At 39.8% G+C, this 24,150-nt stretch overlaps 1 protein-coding gene across 2 annotated transcripts in view; it reads right to left on the reverse strand.

Annotated features, from left to right (window-relative positions):
• STK32B (serine/threonine kinase 32B) overlaps positions 1–12,332 on the reverse strand; it is a 156,008-nt gene extending 143,676 nt beyond the window's left edge. Inside the window, exon 1 of one of the 2 annotated variants that reach the window (XM_066317250.1) lies at positions 12,263–12,332. Coding sequence is in view for 1 of the 2 variants with exons in the window: in XM_066317249.1 (XP_066173346.1) it covers positions 11,891–11,966 (76 nt within the window). In the remaining variant the exon portion in view is untranslated. Of the gene's footprint in view, positions 1–11,890; positions 11,967–12,262 lie in introns of those variants that run through there. The other variant, XM_066317249.1, reaches the window with a different exon arrangement.
• Positions 12,333–24,150: the final 11,818 nt, after the last annotated feature.

Below are 24,150 nucleotides of genomic sequence, written 5' to 3' on the forward strand. Positions count from 1 at the left end.
GGCATTTTAAAATCCATGACTGTGCTTCACCCAACACTGCTGAGACAGACTGATGACTCCTGGCTTAGCAGCACCAGCGGCCCCAAGTCAAGGCAGCACTCAGCCTAAGTGCTTGGAACCACTGAAAACGTGGTACCTCTTCACTGCCACATACTACTTAATCTTTCCCAAACAGCCCACAAAACCTTCCCTCACTCTCAGAAAAGCCTTGTGAAAGCCATTCAGGGTGCAAATGCTATCCTAGCAACAGCTGGAATTTGCCCAGCCACCAGACAAGCTCCATTGGATGTCCTGCCTCCCACAGCCGCAGCCAACACCTGTGAACCTGATGCCCAGTCCTTTTCCCAAAGTATAACTGAAAAGAAAAAAAAAAAAAAAAAAAGAAAAAAAAAAAAAGAAAAACAGGACAAGATAGACTGGGTGATTGTAGATTTTTTTTTTTTTTTTTGCTATTTTGAAGCTGCCCAGGCAGCTTTACTCTAGCTGCTCTCTTCTCTTGTTCATCAACAGAGAGCTCACAAAATCCAAAAGAAAAGCAATTGCCCTGCTGAACGTTTTGATCAACAGCAGTGGAAACTACGCTGTGACTCATTGGCAGCAAAATCGCACAGCACTTAGTGCTGACAATGTTTTTCAATAAAGATCAATAAATCCTTCCAGAAAGCCTTTCAATACTGAGATTTTTATGGAGAAATTCACACTAAAAACATATTTCTCTTTCTAAAGTACTTTTCATCTGCTATTATTATTTGCAACATAAAAAACCCTTCTAGTTTAATAACTTAGCTTAAAAACTTGAGCGAGAGATCTTAAAGACGTGTCACTGGGCAGGAAAAGACATGGCAATAAGGGCATAACTGGCATGCATTACTGAAAAATCACATGCCAAGGCTGGGCAGAGAAGAATCTGATGAATCTGCATAAAACTTCTGGTTAATCTGTTCCTGTTGTTATGTCTAAACGAATCTCAAAAAAAGCTAACTTGGTTTTACAGCAATTCCCCACACTTAAGGTTGTATTTCTGTAGTTTACATACTAAAAGAGTCAAGTATGATCTGGGCTTAAGAAGATGACTTTTCTTACTTCTCCAAATGATCTTTCCATGATCTCTTGTCATTTGACTTCAAGCTTTGTACAGCAGTTCACAGTGCTTAAGATGTGGTATTGCCCCAAAAGCATTTGCAGGCTTTATAGCTTAGACAAAGATTTATCTAAACCTTACCCCAAAAGACAAAAAATCAATCTTCATAAAAAAATGTGAAAACAATCCAGGGGGAAGAGGAAGATAGTTTCAGAAAGGTGTGAAGGACACTCAGGAGGCTGACAGCAATTTTGTGATTATATTGCATCTTTGTTTTAACAAGGTAGCTAAGAACAGTTCTCATTGCTCAGCAAGGGAGGTGGAACAATCTCAAAAGGAAATAATAATTACTGGAAGGATTAACTCAGTTTGCATTTTTATATCTTAAATAAGGAACAGAAGGTGTTCCCTTATCACTGCAAAAATAGGAAAAAGAAGGAAAGTCTTTTTTGTCCACTGCAGCAGATTGTCTTGTAGTATATTTATCTTACTAAATACAACAGTTCTTCTTAAACAGAACACTGTTAGCAACAGAATTATGAAGTCAGGGCTCTATTTTTTTCAGTATCATACCAAGCAAAAAGTGACAGTGCAGAAAAGTGCATCAGGTGTAGAACTTATCTAAATGTTTCTGAATTTTAAGGAACTAGAATTTATATTTATTTCTTAAAAAAAGAAAATGAGAAAGAAAGTGGGAATAAACAAAAAATCAATAAAACATTACAAGATAGAAATTAAAAGCACTGATTTAATTCATATTTAGAGTCAGATAAACAAACTGTAGGGTAGATTTCATGATTATATCTAAACTAGCTTTTTTCAAATTAGACCAAAATAGCGAAAGTTTAATGAAGTATAAAACAGAAAAAATCATATTATGTTGTGGTATTATAAAGAAAATATTTATAGGAATATAAAATTTGGGAAATAAATGTCAAATTCATCAACCATGTTCAGTTATTATTAGTCTCAAAAACCTGTATAAAAAATGCTGCCACCAACCCTAGTAATGCTTTCTAAGAACATCCTTCAATTTAAAAGGAAAATACCTTTGTCTTAATTGTGAGATGAATGAAACTTAGATGTCTACATTGTACTTAATACCTATATCAGAAAATACAATACAACATTTTAAGAACAAATTACAATGTTTGATAGTTTTCCAATCTCCAGGAAGTTTTCCTTGCTAGGTTGGAAAATACAGAAAGTTGATAGTCTTTAGAAGAGAGGTGGTGAACTAAGAAGACTTTTACAAACACCTTTTTGCAGAATTTGAATTTCCAGTGATTAAAACCAGAACTGCCCAGTGACCTCACAAATCCTAACCTTTCCATCCAGACTGTTTCATTTACTTACTAAAATATACATGTTGATGAGAGTCAAAGTGGAAATTAAGGAGTTAACTATGAGCATGTGAGAGACATCTGCATGTAAATAAGTCTTCTAATGATTGGAGTGGAAAATAACTTATTTGGGAACAAAAGGAAGGAAGTCTTCATTTCTGTGATAAAAAAGTACAACCCTACTCATACCCTTGTTGATGGGCATTTGAGGGGAATGCTGGCTGCCTAAGGGAATAGACCAATGTATAACATTAAGGTTTTCTTGAGGACAAGCTGAATACACTTAACATGCAGTGCTTTCATTCTATTTGTCAGATTTTAGTAAGCGAGGAATCTGAAAGGGAAAGACTGGTAGTACTCACCAGTGAACAGATGCCTTCTTTCTTTCCTCCAGAAATGTGTGTTTTATAAAGGTACAGTACTATAGTGTAGTATATAAATAGTATATATTGGCCTAACTAGAAAAATGTACTGTATACATGTAATGTAAAATTTAAACAGTATATAATGTTAATTTCTAATACTTTAAAATCAAATAAAAGGATGTTCCATCAAATACTGTATTAAGAGAATCAGTTCTAAGTCTGATGAACCTCAACATTCTCTTGTACTGAGAAGGTGGAGGCATCCTGGGCCCCACCAGTGCTCATCTGCAGATACAGTGTGACTTGAACATACATTTCTGATAAAGAAAATGGTTTCCTGAGATCAAGTGCAGCCAAATATAAACCAGCATTATTCTTCAAAACATTTAATGTATTAGAGACTGAACCCTACAAAGTAAATCATCTTTGTTCTTTTTTAACCATAGAGGAAAAAGGCAAAGATATTTGCCTGTTCTCTTTTTCACAGACCCTGTATTTGCTATTCATGCCCAATTTTGATTGAGTCCAAGGAAACTCAGAGTTAAGAAAACAACTTTTATTGATCTCTTTGGTTTTTCATGTCTGCAAAATAATAATCTTTTACTTTTTCCTGTTGCAGAGAATCTTACATAGAATCACACAGTGTTCAAAAGTACATCAGCAAATTAGGCAACAATTCAATGCAGGCCTACATTAGGCAGTAAGTAATGTCATTCAAGGTAATCAATTTAATTAATCCATGAAACGAAGTAGAACTGTGCTGAAGAGAGATCACACCCTCTGATGTGCACACTGCTTACTACTGCTGCTCTTCCCCCTCCAAAAAGTCCAGGCTTTTCCTGCTGAGTTTGGTGGATGTCCTATACCTTTTGTTCCTTCCTCTCACATGTTTTACCTTGATAGGATGCTGTGGAGCTCCTCTACCAGACTGAACTAGACATTTTCTTTTTTAATTGAATATTGTCTAAGAATTTTTACTTTGTATTGATTCATCTCAGTAGCAACCTTTTCCACACCTTTTCCATCATCTCAGCATTAGCTCACTCTGGCTAAGTCAAAATGTTGTGAAACCTCCAAAATAACTTGACATTCTTTTCTCTATTCCACCCTTCAGTGCTTAGTCACAGGTGTCACTGCCCACCAGGTTTTGCTTCAGGAAGATGTCACCTTCTGCCTTCTCAAGCCTGATTTTTAATGAGAAACCTAGAAGAGAGTCTTGTGCTTGGCCAACAAAACCCTGCCTTATTTGGTTTTATGCCCACATTCAGAAAATACTGTAAAAAGACAGTTCTGGTGAGACAGTTCTCTGAGGATCTGTGAACAAGATCATAATTCCTTACCATGTCTTTTCCCCAAAGATTTTCTTGGCCATTTTCTAATTCAGTCAGGGTACAACATTTGATTCCAGGCTGAACTTCATTCATTGGATAGTATGGTGCCCAAGGCTCACAAAAAACTGCAGCTCCCCCTGGTAGCTACTGCTGGCTTTGTAACCCAGGTTCACACATCCACATCAAGGAATTCTTTCACTTTCATGCCAAGTGCTGTCCATGAGTCAGTGTCTGTCACACTGCAGCCAGGTGGGATGAGGTAGATCTGTTCCCTCTTGTTCTATGAGAAGCTGTCAGAACTTTTGAACCTTACTGGAAGTGAAGCCAAGAGTAGTAGACTCTTAGACTGAGCAGTAGAGTCAGTTTAATATCTCTGCACATTTGTCCTGGGATGAAACCAAACATTTACTTCTCAGATTGCCACCCCTTCCAACATTCAGCTTTTCTAATCCTTCAGAACCCAGCTCTCTGAAAGCCTGCTCCTTGGCACAGAAAACAACAGCAGCACAGCTGAAGGAGCAAAGCCTTTTCACTGCAAGCAACAGCTGTGGCAAGGATGGGAGACAATGTCTGAATTTGTGAAGGAGGGCTTGTGAAAGCAATGGCATTGAAATTGAGACCATAATCTTCTTTTCTGAGTTCATTTCACAATCAGAATTTTCCATGATCTTGAACAGGAGTCTCTAAGCTTACTTTGCTTGATGTTTGGTTAACTTTGAATTATTTATATTTGTTATTCAGAAAAAGCCTATCTTGATATCTAAACACACTACATAACACATATTGCAACATGGGTAAATGTTGCCTCTCCTGAGCACTTCCTCAATAACAAGCCAACAAGAAATTCCTTCACACTCTTAGAGTTAGGTGTTATGCCAACCGCTTCTGAAAATTTTGGAAGTCTACAAAAGCAACAGCAATTACTTCCATGATGCCTTTGTTTAAGATGGAGGTCCTGACAAGGATGCTTCCATCAAAACAGAAAACTAAATCTTGGAATTGCTGGAAATATTATCAGGAAGGACCTTGAAAATTTATCTGGACCATCTCTAAGATATTGCTGGCAGACATTTTGTGGAATTTGGATGATGTGAAATTAAGTACAATTGACAAATACTTTAACTGTCCCGGGAAAAATCTTTGTTCTAATCCTGACAGTAAATCTAATACTGCAAAATATTTTAAGGATATTTAAATGGTGGAACAGAGATGCAGCTCATTTGACATAGCAAGAAGCTAAGATGAAAGTGCCAGATGCATCTTCTTCAGAGTTCCCTGTAAAAAAAGGGAAAACTGATACAGTATTAAACTTCACCTACAATTATTATTTAGTGTCTGATGAGGTCCACATCCCACTGTCTCATATCATGCTGTAAGTGTAAGCTCAACACTGATCTCTTTTGTTTTGCGATTGTACAGACACTCCTATCAGGGTTTCTGAAGTGTTTGCACTACACATAATGATGACTTCCTGTCTAAAGTTCAATAAATAAAAAATAAAATTGTATGAAATTCAACATGGTCATAAAACAAAATATAAAAAAAATCCAGTGGTCTGGATCAAATTTATCTAAAACATTGATATTCAGCATAAAATAATGTCTTTGGCAGCTGTGGTTTTCAACATAACTGCCTTTGAGTAGTTTTTAAATCGCATTTTGGTATTCTTATCCAATTCAGTTCTAAAGGGAACTGGAATACTCATCTTTGCAAGGAAAAAATAAAATGCAATGTAACACACTATAGAACTTCCATGAACAAATTAAAAAATCCAGCAGAAATATTGATTTAACATGATGCTTGCTACTCTCTCTAACAGAAGGTATTTAGGTTCCAACCCTTTATTTAGGGCTATTCTTTAGGGCTGTATTTTTTGAAACAAGTAGTTTGAAGAGAGTATGTTATTATCCTCGTGATCTGTGTGCAGCAGCTTTGTGACTGCATCAGACATTGTCCATTACAGCTGTGTGGCAGCAGGATGATGAGCACCATCATATCACTGACAATTACTGGACTCTGAATACTCTGTTCTCAATTTGACTCATTTTGACATTTAACCATTGCTTTAAATTGGTTCCAAGTAAAACTCTTGTTTGTAATTTTCCCCCATGTCACCTTATAGTTCTTCAGCTTTCACTGCACTTACACATAAACTCAGCCATCATGCTCAGAATTTAGCTATCTGAATCCATACTAATTGCAGGCATTTTTCTTAGGCTCTTTATCTGGGTTCTAGGCTTTTAGTACAAGTCTTTTTCAGCAGCTGGCCATTTAATAAGGAGGTTTCTGACACTCGCCAACAATTTTAAATCCTTCATTTAAGCTGAAGGCTTTTCTAAAGAGGAGAGGTAGAAATCAATGTTAAATTACAACTTCAAATTGGACGTTTAACTCCAGAGGATGGATGCTATATTCTCAAGTACATAAGATTTCCATTGAGCTCTGTAGTTCTGACACTTCAGCAGAACAAAGCCTGATGGCTCAGGCAGGGAAGTGGGACTTCAGCACTTCGTTGAAGTAGATACATAAGTACTACAGTGAAACAGGTTCTGGCCATGGAGCATAACCCAAGGCGTGGTGCTATGCCTCATTTCCCACATACAAGGCTACACTACTGAGGCACAGCCTGTCACAATGACCTCCACAGAGGGGTGTTTGAGCTCTGCAGCTTCAGGACGCTCAGTGCAAGGTTCTCTGGAAATACATATTTACTTTAAATGTAAAGTCATGTACAACAAAACCAAGCTCTTTAAAAGGTCAGTATACTTATTTCTAAAAGTAACTGCAGCAAAACTGACTTTTTAAGCCCCAAATAATCAAATACAACTGCCATATCACTTAGCAGAACCAATTCTAACTTATAACACTTTGTTTCTTATCCTTCTCTCTGTATCTTCCACCACAATGTCGGCCAATATGTTATTCCTCTTTGATAGTAGTAATATCTCTCCTGAGTCAGCTCTTTTCTAAATTACTCTTTTCCACTATTTCATATTCACATTTTGAATATGAATGCAATTTTAACTGAACACAGTCAAGCAAATCCAGCATGAAAGACACTCTTTATAGTCACGAGCTTATTGCTGATATATTCATTACTTGTGATATTTACTGAGAATTTGCAAGGAGCATTTACCAATGGCAAATATTAGCCTTATGCTTCTATTGCCATTCTTGTGAACATTCTTGTGTTGCTGTTTCTGAAGAGTTGAACATGAGGAAAAATTTACTTCTTCACTCTCCTGATAGTAGCACTGGATATACATATTCAGGAGAGGGTAGTTGTTATGAAAATAGGAAATATTCAAGGCAAAGAGAGTCAGGTTCCTTTGCTTCAGTAGTATCAACCAAAACAAAACTGTTGTCCTTTTACCTGAATTGACTACACAATTTGTGCAATACCTTGCCTAAAACGCTTTTTAAATGTCCGAAAAAATGTAATAGCTCCACACCATATAAGGGTCTAGCTTTGGTAAGAGGTAGTGATGCTGCACAACACCAGACCTAGTTCTCAATCCAACCTACAAAGCAATAAAAATCAAGGAATGAAAGGTATTTTTCTATGTCTTTAGCCAGAGTATGAGGTCTAGGCAAACAAAGGGCTCTGTTCCCTGGATTATTCTTAGCTGTTGTTGCACCTTAACCTAGATTAAGAAGAAAAAATGAGATAAATACAGCATGGCTTTACCAGAAGTTTTTTTGCACATGAGTAATCAGACATTTCTCCTTGATAACAAGCTTATTTTGTAGATGATAGAGTTGGCTTTAATTTTTCTCAGTTTCAGTGGAATGAGAAGTAAGAAAGCAAAGCTGAATGATGTGAAGGTAAACTGAAAAATGGCAAGGTGGGCCTATTATTTCTGGGCTGAACAGATGAATGGGGATACAAAGATCATAAAGTCACCCCAGAACAGCATCTGTGCTAGTTTTGGCTGGAATAGAGTTAAATTTCTTCAGAGCAGTTAGTGTGGGGCTGTGTTTGGGATTTATGCTGGTAACAGTGCTGGTAGCTCAGGGGTATTTTAGCTATCACTGAGCAGCACTTCCACACAGCCAAGGCCCTTTCTGTCCATCATCCCACACCACCAGTGGGGAGGCTGAGGCTGCACAAGGAGCTGGGAGAGGACACAGCCAGGACAGCTGACCCAAACTGACCAGGGACATTCTAAACCATATCCCACACCGTATGGCTTCATGCTCAGTATTTAAATCTGGGTGAAGAAGAAGAATGAAGGGGGAAACATTCAGTGTGATGGCATTTGTCTTCCCAAGTTACCATCACATGTGATGGGCCCTGCTCTCCTGGCTATGGCTGGACACTGCCTGCTCCTGGGAAGCAGTGAATAAATTCCTTGTTTTGCCTTGTTTGTGTGCACGACATTTGCTTTCCCTAATAAACTGACTTTATCCCAGCCCATGAGCTTTGTTGCTTTTATTCTTCCGATTCTCTCCCTCATCCCACCTGGGAGCAAGTGGCTGTGTGGGGCTGAGTGAGTTGCTGCTTGGGGTTAAACCACAGCAGTAACACATGAAAATGTATTGTTTAGAAATGGGAAATATGAGGCTGGCAGGGGTTAACAGCAAAGAAGATTAAGTCTGGATATGATCCAGCTGAATACTTACACAAAGTGTTCAGTTGTCTTGATAACTGACATGGAGTGATCAGAGTGGTCGTAGTTTAAAACATCGCATAAAGAAGAATCAGAGTGTTGCAAGCAAAGAAGTGACTGTGAGTAATAGAAATGGACCAAAGTTCAGTCCTGCTAAAGGCCATGTACATAGGATCACCAAAAATTTCTAATGTGGATTGGAGTTCATCAGTGGAAATTACTGAGCAGGGCACTGACCACAGGGTGACAGAAGTATCCACTTGGTATGTCCATGAAAAGGGCATATGTAATTATAGGCTGTATGAGAACTTATTTCCATTAGAGAATGGGATGTATTTTTTCCAACACAAGGTCCTGGTGAAAACTCACCTACAATTCTGTGTATTATTTGGGTTACCTGTGTGAAACCAAGGTAGGTTCAAATGCAGACAGATGTGGGGCACAGGAAATGAGAAAGCAGTAGAAATAATAGAAAAATAGAAAAGATTTCCTTATAAATCAAAGAGTGAGAGGGGACATTTTTGCTGTCCATAAAAGCCCCAGAATAATTCTGAAGGGGGAGAGCATTTTAAACTAACAAAAACTTGAATTAATCAGAAATCTTATAAGTAGGTTAAGAAATCTATTCAGGAAAACAGATGTTTCTAACCATTCAAAGCATGAACTTCTGGAAGATCCTTCTAATAAAAATGGAACACAGAGAACTAATGTAGCTGGTAAAAATGGTATGAATTACTGGCTTTAAAAATATTAGGGTATGATAATGATGTGTTGTACTAGCTGTAATAAGTAGGGACTAACAGCATGTGGTTCAAGCTCCTGATTCTCTAGAATATTTTTTCTATTATTCTGAGCATGGAGGGGAGTCTACATACAGCTTACAGGTTTTAGATCTACTCAGTGGACCAGCACCTCTTCTAATCAGAAAGCAGGATTTGTAGCTCTGGAACAGACACCCTGTAGGCTTGTCAGGCAGCACCTGGGTGCTCTTCACACACTATTTCCATATATTTATTTATTAACTAATACACTGAGTAAGTAATTTTTTTCTACAACTTCCAGAGTGATGATAAATTGTTTTAAACTTTTACTTCCAAAAATCATGTTTTATTCTACGTCGGTCATAAACATGCATGCATATAAAATAGAAATACTTCTTTCTGCTCATTTTCATAATTTTAAGAAGCAACTGTGACATTATACACAATACACTAAATAGATTCGTTTCTAATATCCCTACATCTTCATACACAACTTACCTATTCCAATTCTCTATGAATTAATTGTCATTCTTGAGCAATTATACCATCTCAAGAAACAAATTCACTTCCTCTTGTTATACTTTTTCTTTAGCTTTTTTTTTTTTTTAATTACATATTGAGTCCAATATTGTGGGAAATGGTGATTCTATAGCTACTAGTGAGAATATGAAAAAACAGCTTAAATTTGTATTAAATTCTGTAAGATACATTTTCAAAGAGGAAATATTTCCCCATATTGTTTAGGTACTTGGGAAAATGTCATCCTGAATAATATTTTGGAAGTACTACTGGTAATTGGTTATTGTTTCAAAAGTGATGGACTCTTCTGCACTAGATGGTTGTGCCAAGCAAAATATCTTAAGAGGAATAAAGATTATGTTAGGAACATTCATAATGGGGAAAACCACCTCAGAGCAAAACAAAGCCATGCAAAGAATAAATAATGGCCTAATTGAAATCCATAAATACTTCATGTGGTTTTTTTTACTAGCTGTTAATAATGGCTTCATTGCAGAAATGTTTTCTGGATGGGAAGAGAACTAAGTGCCATAAAGATGTTTCTGCAATAATTTACTATTGAATTATGTTCATTTTGTTCAAAAACTGTCCACAATACAAGATTTACAGCATGCTTTCACTCTGGAGTATTTCTCAGTGAGTTACCTCAAGGTTTACAATTTCAATTGTGCATGGTTGAGACTTTACCTGGGGGGAGGTGTGGGGGGCTCTTTCTCACTTCTATGTTTACACAGCATGACCTATTGTAAAGGTCTGAAATATTTTATCAGCACAAGAAAATGGCTCCAGAATGCACAAATGGTAAACAATCTGTCTCATTCCCCACACAAACAATGGAATGTTGCAAACCACACTTCATCACTCTTTGCCAAGGAATAGGAAATGGTAATTTCATCTTAAATGCAAGTGAAGATGTAGCCACGCCTTCAAGCACTTTATATGCATTTAGATGTTCCCCCTCCCCCCACTAGCAAAAAAATACAAATACCTCCATGTGCCCTGAACATATAGGGCAGAATATACATGTTTTTGACTTGTTATGAAAGGCAGGCAGAACATTGTGAGTCTATTAAGACACAATCACTTCCTAATAAAATACATTGGGAACTTCTGGGGAAGTTCCTCAAAATTAAGCACCCATTGTCCAGACAGGCAGCAACATCTATTCCATAAGTAACATTAAAAATATTTCTATGTTAATATACAAATATCTGTTTTCTAAGACTGCTGTGTTCTTTCTGCTTCAAGACCCAAAATTATTTGAATTGAAATGCATTCACATAATTCCAATTAAATACAGTCTAACTGGAAAATTTCATTGAAATGCATAAAGAGGAAAGAAACACCACATTTTAGGCAAACTTTTCTATTGTCTTCCACAAACTTCACAAGATACATTTTCTTATGACATATTATCGAGGTAAGCAGTAGAAACTCAGAGTAATAGAACATGCTAAAAAAAGTTTCAGAAAGTAAAGGTGATGGAAGATTTATAGAGTAAGAGAGACATCACCATTTAAAACAGGCAGGTGGTCAAAGAGACGACTACAAACAAAACGAAAAACGTGGGCATCCATCTCAAAAACTGTGCCCATTCATAAAGGCAGGTTTGAAGTTACCTGCCCTGTGCCTAAACCCCAGCTGACGATGCGCTAGACTTGAGCCCGTGCCTAGCAGCAGCCACCCACTCTCTCGGTGAGGATGGCTGGACAAAGGCGGGCTCTGCCGCTGCCTCCCCGGGCAGCGCACCCGCAGCTGGCAGCCCGCGGGAGGATGCGCGCCCGCGCCGCCCGCACGGAGCGGGGCCGGACCGCGCCCGGCCGGAGGTGCCGCGGCCCGGGCGGGGCTCGGCTCGGTACCGCGGACAGCTCCGCACTCACCGTCCTCGTTCTCGTCGAAGACGGGCGCCCTGTGGGAGTGGCCGCCCCCCATGTTAGTCCGCGGCCGGCTCCGCATCCCCCGCCGCCAGCATCCCCGGCAACGGGGCAGCAGCCCGCCCGCCGCCTGCCCGGCCCGGCCCCGGCCCGGCCGGGGGAGCCTCCGCAGGGCTAGCAGTCACCCTGCGACATGAAAGCGATCCGTCTGCCCCTGGCAGAGCCCGCTGCTGGCTGGCGTGCACCGACTTGGCCCTTCTCTCATCGCGGAGGGGCAGGGGAGGGAGGGAGTTAGGGGAGGAGGGAGGGATGGAGGGAGGGAGGAGGCGGAGGTCCTGCTGCTGGTGGCTTTTGGTGAGCGGTAAAAGCTGGATCTACCTGGATCCTCGCGGATCTTCCCTCCTCCGCTTTCCCTCCTCCCACACCTCCATTGGGGAGCGCGGAGTCCCCGCTCCTGCCCCGGCAGCGGGGCCAGCCCCGCGCCCTGCCCTGCCCTGCCCTGCCCGCCCCCCCGGCGGCCATGTCTGGTGGGGAGTGGGTGCAGAGCCGCTCCCGCCGCCCGGCCGGGCTGGCACCACCGAGTGCACATCGCTCCCGAGGCGCGGGAGAGGCGGGAAGGTGAACTCTGCTCTGGGTCCAGATGTTTTTTTGTTTTGCCTCCCTACTGCGAGGGGGCGTTCATCGCCGGCAGCCCGGAGGGACGGGCTGAAGTACGCCGAGTTTCCAAAGTGGTAAAAAACAGCGAAGGGAGCCGCTCTCTCCCGTTCCCCGGGCGGGGCGGCCCCGGGAGCGCGGCCGGAGCGGGCGGCCCGGGCCCGCAGCGCCACCTGCCGCCAGCAGCGGGCAGCCCCGGCCCCGGGGCGGCTCCTCCGGGCTGGGCGGGGTGCGTGAGCGGGAAAGGGGAAATGTGTCTGTGTGCGCGTGTGTGTGTGCATGGAGAGGGGAAATGTGTCTGTGTGCACGTGTGTGTGTGCATGGAGAGGGGAAATGTGTGTGTGCATGGAGAGGGGAAATGTGTGTCTGTATACATGTGTGTGTGTGTGCATGGAGAGGGGAAATGTGTATCTGTGTGCACGTGTGTGTGTATGGAGAAGGGAAATGTGTGTCTGTGTGCACGTGTGTGTGTATGGAGAAGGGAAAGGGGAAAATGTGTGTCTGTGTACACGTGTGTGTGTGCATGGAGAGGGAAAAATGTCTGTCTGTGTGCACGTGTGTGTGTGTGCATGGAGAGGGGAAATGTGTGTCTGTATACACGTGCGTGTGTGTGCATGGAGAGGGGAAATGTGTGTCTGTGTACACGAAGAGGGGAAATGTGTGCGTGTGTACACGTGTGTGTGTGCATGAGAGGGAAAGGGGAAATGTGTGTCTGTGTACACGTGTGTGTGCATGGAGAGGGGAAATGTGTATCTGTGTACACGTGTGTGTGTGCATGGAGAGGGGAAATGTGTGTCTGTGTGCACCTGTGTGTGTGCATGGAGAGGGGAAATGTGTGCGTGTGTACACGTGTGTGTGTGTGTGGAGAGGAAAAGGGGAAAATGTGTATCTGTATACACGTGTGTGTGTGCATGGAGAGGAAAAGGGGAAAACGTGTGCTTGTATACATATACACGTGTGTGTATGGATATGGAAAAGGGAAAAAATGTGTATATGTATACACGTGTGTGTGTGGAGATGGACACAGGTAAGCATGTGTGCATGTATACACACGTGTGTGTGGAGATGTACACATGTAAATATGTGTATATGTACATGCATACATATGTGTGCCTGTAAATCACTCCCCTCTAAAAGTGCTGTAAGGAAAACTGCCAGCACCGGTAAGGGATAACGTGGATCACCTGCCACGTAGCAAACAATGAGAGCTTTCTAGACTTGCTGTTGATATTTATAGACAGAAATAGCTGTATCACTCCCTTACAAGAATCCTACCATTAGCAACTTTTGAGGTAAAGTAGAAAAAAAATGCGTTTGGCACCTCCTCCAAAGGGAAACAGGTAAAAAATTTAAATATCTGTATAAATATTGTATCCAGGTCAACACCTTTGTAGCTCCTGCAGACAAAAAAAAAAAAAAAAAAAAAAAAAAAAAAAAAAAAAAAAAATCAAATGTAAGTTGCATTTTTGGCTTCGTCGCTGTTACATGGGGAGAAGAGGGAGAAGGAATAGAAGCCTGAAGCCAGGATATATGTGTTTCCATATATAGAGGCAGAAAATCTTTACCATTCTCCTGCAGTATTTTCCACCCTTCTTTCAGTATAGCTGTTTAGAAAAGCCCAAAAACTACAAAGCAGAACTTTCAGTCTCTTTGATTTTTACCTGCCTTAGTTACTCTCATCACCTGTCTTTGAACCCAATATAATGCTGCTGTAACCTCTCTGGGAAAGGCTGATTAGACTTAAATGAAGTGGGTAAGATCCTGTGCTGTGTGGCTAAGAACTTAAGGTTTGCAGCCTCTACAAACTCAGAAAACTGATAAATTCAGACATGGGGATATTTTTTCCATAAGTAGACATGTATCGCCTGGTGATGTCCTTTAGGTAAATTATTTGGTTTACCATTATTTCCATGTGAAAGCATTTGCAAAATAGGGAAGCTTTCACTATTTTGACCCATGATTATTCTTCTAAAATGGAGTCTGGAAAGCATGACTTACTCTTTCTGATTCTTTTGTTTATTACTCACCCATTCAAAGACTTAGTCACCCAGTCAGAAGCAGAAATAATGTCATGTTACTGAGTTTGTGTTCCTTCAGCCAGAAGACAGCAATAGGACTTAGAAATCATAGACCTTCAGCTCTCTTTTGGATTAACTAGCCAACCTTGTGCTTGATGTTAATCCCTTTTCGTTTGCAGGAACAAGGAGGACTGCACTTAAGTTTCAGCTGATAAGAGTTACCTTCTGCCTGAGCTAAGAGCTTACATCCAGTCAATCTAACTTCTTTAGTTCACATGGAAGAGTTTTAAAGAGACCTTTCAAGTAACATGAGGAACTAGTTCGCCAGTAAGTCCGCAGGCTGATCATTTTACACACAAGAAACCCACCCACAGAATATAGATATGAGGGACGAGCAAGAACTGTTTGGTATTAAATTGCATGAAGAAAATACAAATTCATTAAAAACTACTTAAAACTGCCCCCAAGAGTTGTTCTATTTCTTTTTTACATCTGACTTCCCTCACATAGACCAGAAGTCTAACAGGTTTTCTGGGATGAGTTTCTTGATGTCATATGGCAAGGCCCATCATCAACCAAAATAGTTCTAACAATTTACAGAACAATGAGTTGCATCTCTCCATTAATTAGTCATTCCAAGAAGACTTGTGTGTTGTTTTGACTCCTTTTTGACAGCTTTGCAATAAATCTGCCCTTGATTTGAGCAAAATTCTAGCTTGAGTTTAAACCTCAGCACAGCTAGGAGGTTAAGACAAATGGCACACTCTTAACGTGAGATGTGAAAAATTAACATTTAGTAATAAAGTATTGATGAGACTTTTTTTTTATTAATTGATAATATTATATTCCTCTATAGCAGTTGAGTAGTGCCAGATATTATCCTTCACGGTAATTTTCTATAGAAACAGACCAAAGAATAAAAGACAGTCTGACAAGAATTGTTGGGTTTCCTGTTCTGAAAGCAATGTAATGTATTCTTTGCATCAGTTGCTTTGCTCTGAACTAAGATGTGTTTGTCTGATACTCATCATCTTCCTGGGAGCATCAATGATTCTGCAACTAAATCAGAAGTTGTTTACATAATGGTGTCCAATGGTACTGAGATGTGAGCTCAGAGCCCAGCAAAGACTCAAGGGAACCAGTGGCAGTTTTCCAGTATCTTTGGCATGAGTAATACCAAGCCTTAGACACATGGGCTGTTTATTTGCATGGTCCTGGGCTCCTCTTTGTCCTTTGCAACCCTAATGCATGCTAAACTATGAACAGATGCAGAACTCAAGTATCTTTTTTCTTTAAAATATTCAGAACAATCTGAATTCCACTGCATCTGCTTCAAATTTAGCAACAACTCTTCAAGAACAATTACTCATATGTTTTTCCAATTGCTTTTGTAAACCAGAAATAGGTCTGAAATTCTCTATCATAACATCATGCATATCAGTAAAGCTCTCTGAAGTCTGAGAATTCTCAGAATAATTAAAGGTTTACTCTTCTGGGACAGAGATTTCTAAGCTACAAGCAGCTTCTAAGTCTTGCAAGACCAAAACCAAACCAAACCAAACTTTTTCACTTTTCTCTGTAAAAACAATCAGGTTTTGCTTGAGATAAACAAAATTCTAAACTTAAAACCACATTTATTTATTTTTTTTTAGCAGGGAACTGCTGCAGAGCCTATGCAGAAAACACAGTAGGAAAAAAGGACAGTCTAATAGAGCTCTTTTCTTCCCCCTCTTTTCTTTCCCCCTTCCTCCTGCAATCAGCATGAACATCATTTTAAGATATTGTTTTACATTTTCATTTAAGGCCTATGTTGTGTGGCTTAGATTAATAGTGATTTTTTCAGATCTCCGTGCAGTGTTAGCAATAAGGAAAATCAAATGATTACACTCCTTTGCATTATAAAACTTCCCTCAGGGAATTCAGTGGTTTAAAGCCAGTAATTCTGTGATTACAGCTTTTGCATTAAAATGCTTCTGATGAGACTTACGGGGTGAGGGTGACCTTACAGTTCTTGATTTCACAGCATATCTTGTTGATATGCTAATATTTGTAAATTGCAGACTGTTTACACTGACATTTTTGTGTTTGAATACTATCCTGGAGTTAACAAAGAAGATATTAAAATAGCATCTTTTATCTTTATGATTATGACTACTTTAAAAGGAAAGATGATGGCTTCAAAGCATCCCCTCCTTGGAAACCGGTATGGTCATTCTATTCTATTCTATTCTATTCTATTCTATTCTATTCTATTCTATTCTATTCTATTCTATTCTATTCTATTCTATTCTATTCTATTCTTTGACTTTGCACAGGACTGCAGTAAGCTCTCTTCGGCTGTTCACTATGTCAGCTGAAGCAGTGGTAAATCTGCTCAAACTCTCTTTCCAAACCACATATGCTCTTCTCTGACCCCTTTCAGATCAGTAGGATAAAAGGCAGAACATGGTGAAATCAGAAGAAAAATTTTGTCTTTCTATAGTTTGCTCTCAGAACATAGCCTCTGCTCCTATTTATTATTTTTTAGAGATCTTGTGCATTGGGAGTATTTGCTAAAGAACCAAGCAAGAGGCAAGAACCTGAAGTACATGCTGACAGTCTTCTAGTTCCTCTTCAGGCACAAGTGCTTGCTACTCCCAAGAAAGGCCAGAGGCTGTGCAAATTGACTGACTCCTATTTCACTCCAGATGAATTTGGAGAAAATTTCTCCTAAGACTCTATCAAAATAATGTTAAAACCCTGGAGTTTTATTGAGATTTACTGTGAAAAGTGGTGAGTCTAGTTGGTATCATCTGGCACATCCATGCAGGAGGCAAATTATAAGTTCAAGCATATAAGTTCAAAGTTTCCAACAACTGGTCCAAGCACAGACCAATGTTTCCTTTACTTTGCCAAGGTTAAGACAATGCTGGAAGATTGTGGCTTAGTTTGGCTTCACAACTGCTCTACCAACTGCTCCTTCCTCAGCAGTCCCATCTCTATTCCCCAAGACACCAGTTTAAAGTGTAACTGAGTTTTGGACTAATCCCAGTATGTGTTACCAGACATGGATTTGTGTGAGGATACAAGCACCTATAGCCAAGATAATGGAGTATGGAATAGATTCATGGACGAGTCATGCACAAATCAAATCAGGGTTAGAATGGGAGTGTTCCTTTTCCCATTATCCATTTTACAGGAAGGCTGACAGATTTCACTAAGGGTTATTTACAAAAGGCTGCCAGCCAGATCCTTCATTTGCATTACGTCTGTGTGAATGCAACACAGCAAAACACAACAACTTAACAGCACAACAGTTACCATTTACTCAGACCTGCTCTATCTTCAGCCTTCTTTGAGGAGAGAAAGGAAGTGGTTAGTCCCAGCTAAGCTTAGGAAATCACAGAAAACTTTTACCACCTTTCAAAGGACATAAAGGACAAGAAGAACAAGGATAAGTAATATATTAGAGCAAATATATATTTGTTTGTACAGAACCTAAACAGATAAATAGGGGGAAATTGGTTCTGTACTACATCAAATACACTGGTCTCCTAATAACAGTAGGTTTAGGGCTGGGTTTCTAGTTAAATTCTAGTCTTACTTATCATACATACTTTATCTGTACAATATTAGGATGCCAGCCAAATAATCAAATGAGATTAAATTTCCTACTAGCACAGCAAACACCATTCCAGTACTGGCTCTCAAAAGAGTCTGCAATCCACTGAAGTCCATCAGAAGCTGATTGTCTATAGAAAGGAAGTCAGCTATAGAAAGGAAGTCACCTTCCTGTGCCTGTTCAAGGAGTGAAAAGAAAATGGTTACTGGAATCTAAGATCAAAAGTTATTACAGGTACAGAATTGCTGGCCCCAGTTTGAACATATTACTATTGAGTTGTGTTTTTGCAATTGGCTTCAGCCACAGCCCCATCAGGTCCATTTTGCCCATCTTGTGATTTGACACTGTTACACTGAATCTCAGATTGATAAATCCTAAGCAATTTTCACTGCAGTATATAGCAGAAATCACTTCAAAATAGGGAGCATTTTGTTCCTTTGCAGCTTTTACCTGTTTTCTGTGGAATTCAACGTGGTATGCATTATTTATTTCCCTCAGCACAGAAATAGCATGGAAAAGTTGTGAAAGATTTTCCTAAGTACCTTCATTGATATGACTGAAGTTTTGAAGTCCAGAGTGTGAGAAAGCAAACCTCAATGGTACAGCTGCAGTGTGAGAACCTTGGTGTCATCTCTCTGCAGGATTATGTGTGGCTGTCCTCTTAGATCCCTGGCAATACTTCAGTCTGAAACACCTGTGGTGGATGTAAGTGATGTAAGACCAAAAAAAGTAAAACAAAAAGTCAAGGCATTGGTCACAGCCTTCGGTTTTGTGTTTGGGATGTTGGAAAGGAATTTTTCTATGCCTTCTGAGGTTGTCCAAACAGATATAGGACAAAAGACTTGGGAGACCACAGGACATTGTTCTGATCAATTTACTGCAACATCATGTATTTGAGCATATTCAGCTTGGGCAAGAAACTGACTTGGGACCCCCACTTCCAGTCCTACTGCTCATGGTCTGTGACCACTACACACTTCTTTGTCTTTCCCCAGATGTTTTCACATACAAAGTATATTTTTCAAAGTAGACTTCTTGCAACTTAAGGAAGGGGCAAATGAAAACGTCTGGATTTCCTTTCCTTAGAGACAAACTGGTTTCAGCACCTAAAATACCTCCTGCCCCTCCCCACAGCTAGGTATTCCAAAGGAGATCACACTGGATCTGTCCTTCTTGGGGCAGCCTGCTCTGCTGTTCTGCTGCTCAGCAGTGCTGCTATTACCCTGCACTGTAATAGCTCAGCTGTTCTTTCACAGCCTGTACCGCCCTGTGTGGTTTATGTTCCCCTCAATCTTAGCTGTTTAATAAGCTTTATTGCTTAACGATTTTTTTTCTTCCTCTCTTCATGTAATATAGCTGTATCTGGAACACTGGGGATTCTCCATTAATAACTTGTCCTATTGTGTTTTGTCATGTCCTTTCTTGTGACTAGTAATTTATCAGCCTCATTGATTGATGTAAAATTATAGACTTCCCAATCTTTCCTAGCCTGCAGTGTGTCTTTCAAGAACTCATAAAGTAGCTCAAGTGATGAAGAGCCCCACTTTGAAGAATAGTTAAGAGGCTGCTCTTTTAGAGCTATTACATTTGGGCTATTAAGGCAAAACACTTAAATAGGGGTGCCAGGGTGACTTACAGCTCTCTTGTTTCCTTTCTTCTCAGGAGTGTAGCTACACCTTCTCATTTTGATTTTGTGGTTGTTTTGGTTTTGTTGGTTTTTTTGTTTTTTTCATTTGGACATAAAAATCCAAAGCTGTTCAAGATTTGTATTCTTATCTCAGAAATAAGAAAATATAATCTTGTTATTTGAAAACTGAAGTCCTCTGCTGAATTTACAAGATAAAATCATGCAAGTTGAGAAACCATGATGGTTTTGAACACAAGTAGCTGAGAAATCCAAGAAAGAAAAAACAAATTTTCACAAAAGTGGCCCGTGGATTAACTGTTATCAACAATAGTTGGATGTATAAAATAAAGGAAAACATTAGTTGCTGAATAACCCATTCCATTTGCTAAAATGTGTCAGAGTAAAGCCTAGATACACGCATTCATGAATTGTTCAAGTTTGCAGCAAAGGGGGAAACAGTCACATTCAAATTTGCAGAGCAAATGAACAAAATTTAAAGGTTTTCATGTGTCTGCTGAAAAAATAAATGAGAATCCAAGGTTTTATAAGTGTTCTTGAAATTAGTGATTTTATTATTTTGCAGTACCTTAATTGCTTAAAGGGTAGAAAATAAATACTTGCTGATAATTTTCAGGCCAAAAATCTAAAGAACAACACTGCAGTCCTAAGAAAGATATCTGTATTTTTGTCAGTACTGTTTGCTTTGCTCTTCTTCAGATTTAATCACATCTCTCTCTGCCCTTGCCTCATAAAGAGATTTGCTGCATGTACGTTCAGTATCTGCATACAAGACTGTAATCTGTGCAGTAGGATGGCGGAAGATACAAAGCAGGAGGGATAGGTTTAAGTGTGCTATGCAAGTGAGGCTCAGTGGTGCTTGAGAACTACATGGGTTTGGGAAGTTAAAGGTATGTAATTGCACCTTATGAAAAATAGCAGGATTTATGTATCTGACACCTTGTAATTTACCTTTGGTCATGCATAAGCATGGGAAAGCATTTTGCTGCTCATTGCTATTGCATTTCCTGGAATCATATCTAATTAACACAAAAGCCCAGCTATCTGTCAGAACCTTGTTATAGAGCCAAAGTCATCACCAATTTCTCTAAAATGTATTTCCATGAACGCACTAAGCTCCTTTTAACCCTCAATCATGCATTAGTACTAAGAAAAAAATAAGACTAATAAAGCTTTCATGAAGGTATGTTTGTCTTCTCAGTTCTACGATTTCCTTCAACTGAAACTACTGCAGAGATGTCCTGAACACACATGTCCCTAGGACTGTGACCAGATGCATTTTTGTCCCCCAACTGGCTACATTGGATACGTTGACATTGCTGGTTTGGTTTGACACAGGAATGCACTTTTCAAGCAAACCTCGCAACTGAGTCAATCCAACTCTGGATTCCTTTGGGGACACCAGACCCAGAAGGTGCCTGGCAGGAGTGCATCCTGTGCAGTTTGATGGTACTGGGCATTCAGCCCATGGCTCCAGATAGAGGACATCCAAGTGAACTCCCAACACACATACTCAGTGTGGATATTACAGCCTCCTCAGCACCAACCCTTTCCGACCTCAAATCTGGTCCAACAACACTGAACTGATTGCTACTATAGATAGAGAAGACATCTCCAGGCCTCTAAATGTTATAGCCCCTCTTTCATGATTTTTTTTTGCCTTCCTCTTCCCTTCCCAACCCACACTCCCAATGTTTCTGTCATTATCATGAACATGAAGCAACATATCATTAGACCAGTTTCAGAGTTTATCTTCTCTTTCTTTCTTTGCTCCTTCTCTAAAAAAAAAGAGAAAATAATCTGGAAATGCATCTCACGGAGAAAAGAGTGGTGAATAAAACTCTCTTGTTATGTACAGTCACAATAGCATTTAGTTCCTGGTTACACTCCAGCTTATCTCAATTTACATTCAAACAATGATTCAAGCAGAAAAATGTGTAAAAGTACCAGGAGAGGCAGCCTATTTAGAGTTCTCAGTACGAGGCATGGGTGCAGGTGATGAGCAGATGACAGCCAGATACATCAGCTGTCCCTGGGAGCCAGTCAGCTGTGAGAAATATGTTTGGCTCCTGGAGGGAATCCTGCAGGGTAACATGCATTCGCAACAGCAATTTTTTTCTTGTTAAAGTACAATTGGACACCCAGTTTGGTATAGTCATGCTTGGTTAGGAAGGGGAAGAAGCTCTTTCTACACAGACTAGTCAGCACAGAAGGGGAAAATTTGCTCTGCTCATGTTCCCTGGGGTTTTCTAGGATTCCAAGTATATACACAACTCTGTAGATGCCATTGATTTGATGGAGTTGTAAGTCCTTATAGTGTGAAGAAATTCCTTATTACTCTGTATTTCTATTTTATTCAGATATTAATGCACTGTTTTCCTCTGAAAAATCTGTGCCATGGCATAGTTAAATTCAGGAAAGAAACTGTAGTCAGAGGTTAAATGTACAGTAAAATTATGCTTTTAAATATCTTAATGTTGGCAATTTTTGTGCCTTTAAAAATATTTTTTTTTGTTAAAAACTACTCAAACTTTTCAATAGGTATAGATCTATTAAAGGGTTATTTTATATGGCAGACATTTTTCTAACTTTTCAGGACACAATCACTCATAAAAGAAGAGAAAAAAGACAACAGACACTGGATGGGGATCCAATTTCTCCTGTCCTGATACAGAAATGAGACTTATGACAACTTGGTCTAGATTTTAAGACTTTTCAGATCTACTGTAACCTTCAGTACTCTTCATCCTTCAAGCCTGTTTATTTTATGTCTTTCCTGAATTCTGTTTCATCTTCCTGGACTCCTTCGTGAAAAGTAATGGAGAGAGGAAGCAGTACAGTAACAAATACACAATATTTTCTACAACAGGTGACACAAAATAATATGTGATTTTATGAGTTTTATGATTTTACCTCCCTTTAAGGATGTTTAAAAATAGCTTCAGAGTACATTTGTGGAAATCATGACATTTATAGACAATTATCATTCCTGTTAGAACCTTAAAAATGGATCTAGCTTCCAGAACGACCCTTTTTTATGTACATATAAAGGTATTTGTCCCTTCTGCTTCTGAATAAAAACATTCATGAGTAGAGAGTTACAAACGTTGATGCTCAGCAAGGACTGCCACCTGCCACAACCATTCTTCTGTCTGTGTGTGTATTTTCCATAAGGAAAGCCCCATTGCATCTTCAAGATGGAAAATGAGCCTAAAGTAGTGATGAAAACGGTGAACTGGAAATTAAAGAAGCTGAAGAAAACAAGGCTTCTGCTTCCATTACTCTGAAGCCAAAATCTGATTAACATCATTGAAAGCACCTTCTGAAAATTGTTTCATTTGGTTCATTTCATACATTTCCAAAAGTAGGAGTCTGTTCATGTCTCCTGAAAAGCACGAGATGCTTCCAACTGCAGGTCAAAGTGTGATGTTTACCCTGCAAAGGGCTTTTCTCCTCAGCTTGGAGAGGAGAAACTGCAGCAAGACCGTGGGAAGAAACAGAAGCTCCTGCAGGTAGGCAAAGTGCAAATATTTGGGTTATTTTTTCGGCAGGAGGACAATGTTTTATCTTGCTTATCTATTTTGTTTCAACTCAGTTTGTAGCCTTTGTCTTGCTGGGCTGGGAGATGGTGATTTGGGATTTGTCAGGCACACACATTTGTGTGCCTGAATGAAGTCAGAGCGTTCTTGCTTGGAGGGAAATGTGTTACTGTTTCTTGCTGTGACACTGCTGCTGTTGATTGAAAGGAGCCTGCTGTGCCTTATTGCTAAAATTACAGGAATCTTCAATTGAGCGACTGACAGCCCTTGGAGGGGGATAAAAAACACAGAAAGGAAAATGTTGATATAAAATTATGTTGGTGGTGAAGTTTGTTGATATTAACTGTTCCTGCTATGAGCCCAAAAGTGACCTTTTCTCACACGGAGCACTGGAGCTTGTTCCAGCAGAAAGTATTTGAGAGTGTGCTCACTAATGAGGATTTGCCAGAAATCCAGGCAGTTTCCACGTGAGTCATCTCACAAGAATGGGGTAGCAGCATGAGTGTGAGGGGCCAAACACCCCAGCTCATGCTGGTCTACTATGGCCCATGGGCATGGCAGCAATCCGGGAGCAAATATGTACTCTTGCTGGTTTCAAAGCAATTTGGTTTCAGTTGATCACTGAAAATTAACAGACCAGAAAGTATCCTATTTTCTTAAGAAGAATATTGCAGGACAGTTTAAAAGGTAGTATGTGCAGAGGAGTCAGAATATACCTCCCATATTGCACTGGCCAGGGGAAAAATGAATCTCAAGCAATACCCACCCTAGTGTGCAGACTCTAGGTGTGTGTAGTTACTGAAGCACTC

This window comes from Sylvia atricapilla, chromosome 4 (genome assembly GCF_009819655.1).
Source record: "Sylvia atricapilla isolate bSylAtr1 chromosome 4, bSylAtr1.pri, whole genome shotgun sequence".
Classification (NCBI taxonomy): Eukaryota; Metazoa; Chordata; class Aves; order Passeriformes; family Sylviidae; genus Sylvia; species Sylvia atricapilla.